Source organism: Pituophis catenifer, unplaced genomic scaffold (genome assembly GCF_029215685.1).
Source record: "Pituophis catenifer annectens isolate HBS135680 unplaced genomic scaffold, rPitCat1.0.hap2 SCAF_4, whole genome shotgun sequence".
NCBI classification, from domain to species: Eukaryota; Metazoa; Chordata; class Lepidosauria; order Squamata; family Colubridae; genus Pituophis; species Pituophis catenifer.
Window position 1 is genome coordinate 962,714 of NW_027256884.1, and position 10,401 is coordinate 973,114.

A 10,401-nucleotide genomic window follows, 5' to 3' on the forward strand; every position below is an offset into this window, starting at 1 on the left:
TACAGAAAAATAATACCCTTTATTGTTAAATAGAAAATGATGAATTTTCTCTATTCATTCAATTTTCTCTATTGTAAAATATTGTGAAATCTGGGTCAACGGGAAACATATTGCTTCGTTTTCTGTTTAGTGGGGAAATGGCCTTTTAAAGCAACAGATCCATTCATTACCTGCCTCCTGTTTCTCAAAATAATTCTTTAGGCAATGCCCCAATCCGAGCATAACCATCATCCCTCAAAGACGGTCAGATTCCAGAGTTTTGGAATATAATTCAACATAACCACATCTTTAACATTGAGGGACTTCCCTGTAAATCTTCTTGCATAATAAAATGTTATTCCTGCCTGCAAAATCCAGTAATTCAGAGATCAAATCAGATGGAACCAGGAAGCTTCAGGGTTTTTTTTTACGTATCTCCGACAAAGGAAATTTAATGTTTTAGTGACCTCTATGATATGCCTTTATCCGTACAGCTACTCCTTGAAGTATGACCACAACTGAACCCAAAGTTTTTGTTGCTAAGGGAGATCGTTGCTAACTGAGTTTTGCCACATTTTTTCACGTTTTCTTGCCAGGGTTGTTAAGTGAATCAGTGCAGTCGTTAAACGAGTAATGTGGTTGTTAAGTGAATCTGGCTTCCCCATTGATTTTGCTTGTCAGAAGGTCACAAAAGGGGATCACGTGACCCCGGGACACTGCGGCCGTCATAAGTATGAGTCAGTGGTCAAGCGCCTGAATTTGGATCACGTGACCCTGGTCAATGGTCACGTGGAAAACGGTCATAACTTTTTCCAGTGTTGTTGTAACTTTCAACTGTCACTAAATGAATTGTTGTAAGAGAAGACTTAATGTAGTTACAAACAAGATATAAGGAGTTTCTACTGAATTGAGAGTCTCGGTGTTGCTGCAGCCAATTTATACAACCAAGGTACAAGGAATTAAAAAGATTTGTTTTTCAGATTTGTAATTTTTTTATTTATTTTATTTTAATTTTGATTTATATGCCGCCCTTCTCCGGAGACTCAGGGCGGCTTACAATGCTTTAAGCAATAGCCTTCATCCTTTTGTATATTTATACAAAGTCAGCTTATTGCCCCCACAAACTGGGTCCTCAGTTTACCTACCTTAGAAAGAATGGAAGGCTGAGTCAACCTGGTGAGATTCGAACTTACTAATTGCAGACAGCTGTTCTTAATAACAGGGTGCTTTAGACCACTGTACTACCAAGGCTCTAATGAAGAATAGAGCTGTTTATTGATTCAACTTTGGTTTTTTTATAAACTATTTCTTTGCAGTGTATTCACCGGGATCTGGCTGCCAGAAATGTTCTAGTCACGGAAGACAACGTGATGAAGATAGCTGACTTTGGCCTAGCCAGAGATGTTCACAACATCGATTATTACAAAAAAACAACTAATGTAAGTGGAAAGTTTCTAAAAAAAAAGAGAGAAGGGACAATTATTGGCCATCCAGATGTGCTGGAATGGCAACTCCCAGAATCCCTAGCCAAGGAAGGGTAAATTGGATAGCTCCAAAATAGTTTTATTTATTTAAATCATTCAATAAACAAATCATTCATTGATCAAAAATCCCTGAAATCATACTAACTAAAGCTTCTTATTCTGAGGGAAAGTCTTTCTAATTGTTATGCTACCTTATTTGTCAAATAAAGCCGTGACAGCGCATACGTTAGGGATGAGTAAAAGATTTGGAATTTGGTAAGAGGACAGGCCAGAAGAAAGACAGATGGGAAGAAAATGGGTCGATTGATCTTGCAACCAATCTTGTGTTTATCTTAAGACTCTTCTGTTCCAGCAAGCCGGACTGGCCTAGTATGAATTTTAAAATGGGTGTATGTGTGTTTTTAATTCGCGGGCCAAAATTTTTGTACTCGATTTTAATTGGTTTTAAATTTTATAAATCTATGTGTTTTAATATGGTTGTACACCACCATGAGTCCTTCGGGAGAAGGGCGGTATAGAAATCTAATAAACTTGAAACTTGAAACTTACAAGGGAGAAGGTTGTGAGGGGTGTTGGCTGAGCTTGGCTGTTTTCTTGCAGATGTTCCATTACCCAAACGAGAATCTCTGTGGAGATTCTCAGTCATCCAGGTCATGGTTGTCCCAAAGGTCCTTTTTCAAAAGACGGCTGTATTCTGTTTTTTCTTGAAGAACTTTTTCTTCTCATTCAAGAAGCTTCTTCACTTCTTCAGAACTGAAGAAGCTTCTTGGATGAAAAGTGAAACACCTTTGGAACAAACTAGATCAGAGGTCTTCAAACTTGGCAGCTTTAAGTCTTGTGGACTTCAACTCCAGCATAGCTGGCTGGAGAATTCTGGGAGTTGAAGTCTTAAAGCTGCCAAGTTTGAAGACCTCTGAACTAGATAATGAAACATCTGCAAGAAAACAACCAAGCTCAGAGAGCATCAGTGTGACCACTCATTTCAACCCTGGGCTACAAATATTCTCCTTTATGGGAAGAAGGTGGCACCACATACATTAACTCTGGATGGTGGGTCAGGTAGATGATCAGCGTCTTCACAATGATTAGATGAATTGGGGTTAGGTCGATTAAACATTATTTGGACTCACTTGTAGCAGAGGGGATCAGATGGTGGTGACAGCAGTAAGACACAAGAATTGCTGATGGATAATATTCTGTTTTCATGTCCCTGATGCCAGGGCCGGCTGCCGGTGAAATGGATGGCTCCCGAAGCATTGTTCGACCGTGTCTACACTCATCAGAGTGATGTGTAAGCAATGCCCACAGTTTTCAAATAAAAAAGGAACAAAACACCCATTCAGGGAAAGCGTTGTGATGCCATGCAGAGAAGATATCCCGAAATCCATGAATAAACGGGCTTGTTCCATTCATTGGCCTCTGTGGAGGCTTCCACAAAGATCAAAGAGAGGAGCTGTATCTATTTAACTGCTTATCTAATTCGGGATTCGGTTCAGCTGGATCAACAGATTGGCCAGTGTTTGGTTTGAAAAAACAAATATGATTCAGTCATCGGATAAGTTCAGTCATCAAGCTTTGATGACAAGTTACTTTACATGGCTTCGTAGTGGGGGGGGATACATCTTAATTTCTTCTCTCTTTTTTGCTCCCAAATTTTCACTGGATTTTTCAACGTTGGTGCTTTCAGGTGGTCATTTGGGGTGCTGCTGTGGGAGATCTTCACTTTAGGAGGGTCTCCTTATCCAGGAATCCCGGTGGAGGAACTCTTCAAACTGTTAAAGGAAGGCCACCGAATGGACAAGCCTGCAAATTGTACCCCAGATTTGTAAGTTTTCTACCTGAGAATATCATGCGTTGGGGAAGCTTGTCTTTCCATCTGTCAGGATGGATTCCTGTTAATTCAGTTGCTTCACCTCTCTATTTTCTGTTCATAACTTCCTTCCTTCCTTCCTTCCTTCCTTCCTTCCTTCCTTCCTTCCTTCCTTCCTTCCTTCCTTCCTTCCTTCCTTCTTTTCTATAGCCACCCAAAACTCAACCACGTGTCTTCTCATCATCAGAATGGTCTTTGGATGCTTTAAGCCCATTTCCTCAGGTCGGGACTGGTCTCCAAAAAAGTCCAACCCAAGTTCGGTTTTATCCCAAATGGGCTCTTTCTATTCCATCTCTACAGCTAGATGAGGACGCATTAAAGCTGCCAAAAGGTTTCAGTCAAGTTTCTAGGCAGCCTGTTAGACCCATCCGAGATTCTGTGGCGAAGCATGGAGGCTCTTGGCCAGCCCTTCAGTGGGCTTGCCTCAGGTGTGAAAGGTCCTGCTTCAGGACAGCCACGGCAATACCATCACTCTGGGCGACTTTGACAATTGCAGAGTTGGGGGTATTTCTGGAAGACCCTCGTGATCAGCTCTAACCCTACCCTGTTGCTCAGGGTGTGGGCCAATCCCTCCTTCTGAGCCCCAGGGGCAGTGGGGAATGATGGGGGAACGGTGGGCTAAGAGTAAGAAGATCCAGATTCACACTCATCCAGAAGTGACACACTCTCCCTCTCCCTTTCTTTTCCTCTCCCTCTCTCCCTCTCTTCCTCTCCCTCTCTCCTTTTCCTTCTCTCCCTCTTGTCTTCTTGCCTTCTCTCTTTCTCTTTTCCCTCTCTCCCTCTCCCTGCTCTTCCTCCTGCTCCCTCTCCTTCTCTCTCCTTCTCTCCCTCTCCCTCTCTCCTTTTCCTTCTCTCCCTCTCCCTCTCTCCCTCTCTCCTTTTCCTTCTCTCCCTCTTGCCTTCTCGCCTTCTCTTTTTCTCTTTTCCCTCTCTCCCTCTCCTTCTCTCCCTCTCCCTGCTCTTTCTCCTGCTCCCTCTCCTTCTCTCTCCTTCTCTCCCTCTCTCTCAGTCCAGCCCACCTCACAGGGGTGTGAGGAAAAACAAGAAGCGGGACCAACGTGAATGCTCCCTTGAACTTTCCTGCCACCAATATGGGTTATAAATCTAAAAACTATTCTTGCGTGACCCTTGACCTCTGACTTATTTGAAGTCAGTTGGTTTTGTTCTTGGAGTGTAGCTGTGTAGAAAACATGGGCAGCCGTCAAAAGTCTTGCCGGCCTCTCTCGGCTGTGCTGAGGGAAAGCTTGTGGGCTCTCCAGGGTCCTTCCATCAGGGGTGCTGATCAGCCCCTTCTCTTGCCCAGGTACATGATCATGCGGGAGTGCTGGCATGCGGTTCCTTCTCAGCGGCCAACTTTTAAGCAGCTGGTAGAAGACCTGGACCGAGTGCTGACGGTGACCTCCACGGACGTGCGTATCTCCTCTTTTCTTCCTCAGGAGAGCTCTTGTGCCCCTCCCCCCCACCCCCCCCCACCCCGTACTCGGAGATCAGATTCTTGAGCATTTTTGAGCTTTGCAGCCGTTTTAAGAGCATGGAGAGCTACAGTGAGCAGTTAAGGGGAGAGGCTGCAGCCCAGTGGCACATGAGAGGGCATTTTCAGTGTTGCAGAGTAACACTTAACTTTAATGCAACTATTAATGTCATTCAGTTTCTTTATTTGGAACAGTTTAACGTGCCTCTCTGTTCCTCAGGCAGAATTTTAAAAACAGTGCATTTTCAATAATAATAATAATAATAAAAAAAGACGGTCAGTAGAAAAGAATTACGGGGACAAAAAAGTCTGTCTTATAACAATAGCAAAAGTACCCAAATCCCAGAAAGAATTGAGCATCCTTTGTAAACTATTTCAGATATCCTAAAGCAAACCTACTAGAGAATGTGTCCCACAGCCCTAATACCACAACCGAACAAGCTGTGTCTCCACTCCAAGGTGGAGGTGAGCTTTCTCCAAATAGGTGCCCACGAGGGGGGATTCAGTAGTTGGACAGGGTTATGTAGGAGGAACCGTGTCTGTGGTTGCACCATGGCTGTTTAATGGAATAATTGCCTCAGCTTGGTAAGGACCACGGATGGACCTCCATAATGCCTTTGGACCGCTACTTTGAGTCCTACCAAGCTGACATTAAACCACAGCTGGATTCTTGAAAGCAGGGCAGCCCTTAGCGTGTGGAGAGCAGAAGGTTTCACCCATTGGAGGTAGAATTTCAGTTCTTGCCCAAGAAAATAAAAGAAGAAGGTGTCCTTGGGATGAGGAACTTGTAGTGTGCGCTTCGTGCTGATATTCATGCCGTTGTTCTCCTCCTCACAGGAATACATCGACCTGTCCGTGGCCTTCGAGCAATACTCCCCCAAAGGCCACGACACCCACAGTGCCTGCTCTTCAGGAGACGACTCCGTATTTGCACACGAGCTGCTCTCAGAGGAGCCTTGCCTTCCAAAACAGCAGGGCAACGGCGTCATCAAGACATGATGACAGACACTGAGCCTCAAAAACGAGATTCGTGAATGTATGTCTGAGGGGAGCTTTGGAACAAGATCCTGAGGAGGAAGATGCCTTGTTCTGCTCCACGGCACGGAGGCCTGCGTTGCCGTGAAGCCATGGCACACAGGACGTACTTTCTTCCTACTTTTCTTGTCAAACACCCGGAAACCTTGAAAGGCAAAGGAGAGGATGGGGAACCTCCGGCCTTCGAGTCCGTTTTCTGTGCCTGCAAATTCTAGGAGTGGGTGGGAAAATGACAAAAACAACAACCCCCGTGTGCAAAGAATGTAGGAAACGTTGCCCTCGTGCAATCCGTACACAACTCTCCTTTGGTAGGGCTCCGTAGCCACGTTGCCTGCAGGGAATCTTAAGTAAGTACTGGTTTTATATTTAATAAATATAAAACGAAGCCATCTACTTAAGGACTCATTCAAAGCCATTCTGAGGAGTTAATCACTCTCGAAAGCATTAAACCTCTTTCAAAGTTGCCTTCATTTTTCTCACGGTGGGAAGTACGCTGCCTCTTGCCCTAACGGCTGGATAAGTGAGTGTGTGCAGGCAAGACGAGACGTGAAGGCCTGGAGGTGTTGCAAGCTCTAGAAAAGTGTGTGTGTGTGTGTGTGTGTGTGTGTGTGTGTGTGTGTTTGTGTTGGGGTGTGCGCGTGTGTCATTTGTTAATGAGCATGTAGCAGTGACTTTGGCTAATTTTTCCAGGGGATTTCTATGAACTGTAATGTGCATCAAACCGAAATTCTGCTATTTGCTACATTTATTTAGCTATTTTCTGGGTGAGTTTTTTTGTAGATAAAGTTTAAATATATTTGTAATGGAGGTCCATAAATTTTTCCCAGAAATCTGTTATCAAACACTTGGAGAGAGAGAAAAAAAGATATTACGGGTACCCCATAGTCGAACGCCTTTCAACGAATCGCAAAGTTTTATTTCCTACAATTGTGCATATATCTATAAATAGCTCTTGTGTGTATATAATATCTCCGATATTAACATGGCTGACAAGACTGAAGAGGAATTTATTCCAGTTAAGAATTCCTCCAGAGTAGGACATACTGATTTAGGCAAAGGTTTTCTTTTATCTTGTCAGCTTGTTTTGTTTTAAAAATTTATATTTTAACATGTATATTTGTAAAATTATTTATAGATATTAACATATGTTCATTAATGTATACATTTAATTTTTTCATCAGATTTAAGGATTTTAACTTATTAAAAATAGAGGAAGATTATTCAAGATTGTTTTTCTGAATTCCTGAGAAATCTTAGAAAAATGTATAGCTGTATAGTCCTTCAACACATTACTTTAATACTAATTTTTCTTTATAAAAAAACAAAAAACAAAAAAAATACTGCTTTTTCCTGAGTTGCAACAATTATCAGGACATACATTCTGTAATATGTTAATATTAAATCCAAACATTTGACAGCCGAAATAATCCTTTTTCCATCTCTGTGAGAGCTAAGAAATCTTTCATCACTTTTGCCTCTGTGCATTAAGATGGATTTTTTTCCAGGGGTTTTTTTTTCTTTGAATGAAGGTGTTCTTCATGGTTGAAAAAATATCAAATATGTGGCAGAGCTGAATGTTGACTGCAAATGACTAATCCACTACATGTGTGTGTTCCCATTTGCGTTTTTATGGTAGAGAAAAGGATCCAAACAAAATAATAACTCAAAATATATGTAGAGAGAGTTCTGATGGTTGTAGATAGACTTTGAACCTCACATGTTGCTTGGGAAAATGTTGGGTTTTGTGGATAAGTCGGTCAAAACTCTCTAGATACCTTGAGAGCATTTTTGTGAGTTGTTGCAAGATTTTTTTAGATTCCTCGGGAGCAGTTCTAGTGCCTCCCATAACAATTTGAAACGGAAAGCTGGTTTCCATTCCTGCTGGTCCCAAAACATGAAAATGCAGGGAGCCCTCCTGTCTTTTCCTCTAGTTGACCCTTAGGAGAATGCAAAGGACATAATCCAATCAATTCCCAACTTCCTGATCTATCACTGGTCAAAAAGCCCTCCGCCCTGTTTCACATTAAGAGGAGAGCATCTACAGCTCTCCTCCATATTTTTTCATTCCATCTGTTGAGGTGTGTTGGGTAGCTTGCTAAACTCCAATAGGAGAGGTTATTGTGCAGGGGGAAGCTAGAGAGGGGGAAGTTCATTGTTAAAGACTGAAAAATCAACAAAAGCATGGAAGTCCACAATAAGCTTCCCAGCTTCCTCTCCATCATTCCTTTTTGCACTGAAAAGCCCCCAGAGTTGTGAAAAATGAAATGGAAGCAAGTCAGCAATTTTGCAAAGAGTTGTTTTTGCCAGTAGCTCAGGGGAAACAGAACAGATTCCTGGTTCAAGAGGTTGAGCCTTTAATTTGGGTGGGTGGGCATATAGTGGCCGGCTTAGGTCTCAAAGCAAGGAGGCAGATGTTCCCCTGCACAAGGAAATGGATGTCCTCCAAGGTCTGCAGAACCACCACAAGTGAACGGAAGATGGTGATTCTGCTACGCATCAATTTTGAAGATGACTCTATGGAACCCATCAAGTCCAGAGCTGACCCCAAAGCGATGGACCGACTAGACCAGTGATGACTAACCTTTTTGCCGTCGTGTGCCAAAAGCGGGGGTAGTGGGGGGGGATTGTGCACGCCCATGCCCACACCCATAATTCAATGTGCCCCATCCCCCCACATGAGTGCGTGACACCCCCCGTTCTCCCCCTGCTTTTGGCACACAATAGCACGGTGGGCCTGGTAGGACCATTTTTTTTGCCCTCCCCAGGCTCCAGAGCCTTTCTAGGAGCCTGGGGAGGGCGAAAACAGCCTTCCCCACTCCCCGGAGGCCCTCCGGAGGCCTGGAAACAGCCCATTTCCCGACTTCTGATGGGCCCGGAAGGTCCGAAAATCAGTTGGCCAGTGTGCACATGCGTGTTGGACTGAGGTAGGGCAACGCTCACGTGCCCACAGATATGGTTCCGTGTGCCACCTGTGGCACCCGTGCCATAGGTTCGCCATCGCGGGACTAGACCAAGGGACATACCTGTTGAATAAGGAAGTAAAAAACAGGGATATATAAAATGGAGTGAGACCGGGGTTCTAGTTTTGGAACTAGGATTAAGGAGGAAGTTGGACACAAGGAAGGTGAGCCCCATTTGTAATGGAAGGGACAGGTGTCCTTGGGGACCTTTGTATATCCCAAAGGTGATATTTCAAAAGGCAACTGAACTTTTGTTTTTCCCTGAAGGTGCTTCGCTTCTCACCTAAGAAGCTTCTTGAGTTCCTAAAGACAACCATGACCCAAATGACTGAGAATCTCCATAGGAAGTTTGTGTAGTTTTAAACTTTTTAATTTGCATAGTTTTAATATTTTAATTTCTATTTATCTTTTATTATAATCTGTTAGCCACCCAGAGTCACCTTATGAGGAGAATGGGCAGCACAGAAATTTAATAAATAAATAAATAAAAGTAATAAATAAGAGCTTCTTGCTTAGAAATTGCTCCCAAACGGTTAGAGAAATAAACTTTGGAAGGGCTCGCCTTCATTGATCAGGCAGTTAAAACTGCAGGTGGGAAACTTTACAGTAAAATAGAATTAGCTCCTTTAGCTGAATTTTCGGTCTGGTTTACCGGAAAGGACTGGTATTGATTGGGTTCATTCATAACATTCCAGATCAATATTCAGCATATTTTTGCAATACCACAAGATGGTTTCAAAATAGTTACTTTATAGAAATGAAGATTCAAAACGGTTTTTTAAAAATAGATTTCTATAGACACATACTTTTGGGGGTGGAATAAAAAAAAAATGCGCTATTTTCTTACAATGCCTGTTAGTTTTGTACATTCCAAGCATTTGAAAATTGCTCTCCCAGCCCGAGTTCATTAATTACCTGAAATATATTATATATTCATATATAATATATTTATGAAAAATTTTACAAAGGTATATTTCTTATATAATTTTAAAGCCAGGGTTTGGATGTTTCTTTCAACCTTTATTCTTGTCCACGTTGCAGTCAAGAAGTTTGCAAATTGTGACATTTGGGGGAACATTTTCCCAGTTCGGTGTCTTACAGCTTCTGTATGGCTTTTGAACTTTTTAGAAGATGTGAAACAAAAAAGAAAAGAAAACTTATTCTGTTTTTGCTTACCTGGCCCCAAAATAATAATAAAAAAAAGTTAAACATAATTTATTGTCACACCTGCCTTTAATTTATGAGTGAATCTTTTAAGATTTTATATGTCCTGGATTGGCAACTGTTTGTTTAGTGACTGCTCAAAGTTACAACAGCATTGAAAAAAGGGATTTATACCATTTTCCACATGGCTATTGCAGCCTCCCCAGGGTCATGGGATCAAAATTCAGACGCGTGTTACTAACTTAACAACTGCACTAATTCACTTAACAACTGAGGCAAGAACAGTCATAAAACGGGGCACAACTCACTTAACTGTCTTGCTTAGCGACAGAAATTTTGGGCTCAATTGTGATTGTGAGGAACACCTGTGTTCAAAACTGGAAAAGGATACAGGTAGTTGTCGATTTACAAGCATTTGTTTAGCAACCGTTCAAAGAC

The 10,401-nt window shown here is 42.3% G+C and overlaps 1 protein-coding gene across 5 annotated transcripts in view; it reads left to right on the top strand.

The window, feature by feature from the left end:
- The window catches only part of FGFR3 (fibroblast growth factor receptor 3), a 56,825-nt gene extending 46,853 nt beyond the window's left edge, over positions 1–9,972 (top strand). For all 5 annotated transcript variants that reach the window (XM_070943275.1, XM_070943276.1, XM_070943277.1 and 2 more), the window contains exons 13-17: positions 1,296–1,418; positions 2,684–2,754; positions 3,151–3,288; positions 4,637–4,742; positions 5,642–9,972. In XM_070943275.1, coding sequence (XP_070799376.1) covers positions 1,296–1,418; positions 2,684–2,754; positions 3,151–3,288; positions 4,637–4,742; positions 5,642–5,803 — 600 coding nt within the window. In that variant the 3' untranslated portion in view covers positions 5,804–9,972. The remainder of the gene's footprint in view (positions 1–1,295; positions 1,419–2,683; positions 2,755–3,150; positions 3,289–4,636; positions 4,743–5,641) is intronic.
- The last annotated feature ends 429 nt before the right edge of the window (positions 9,973–10,401 follow it).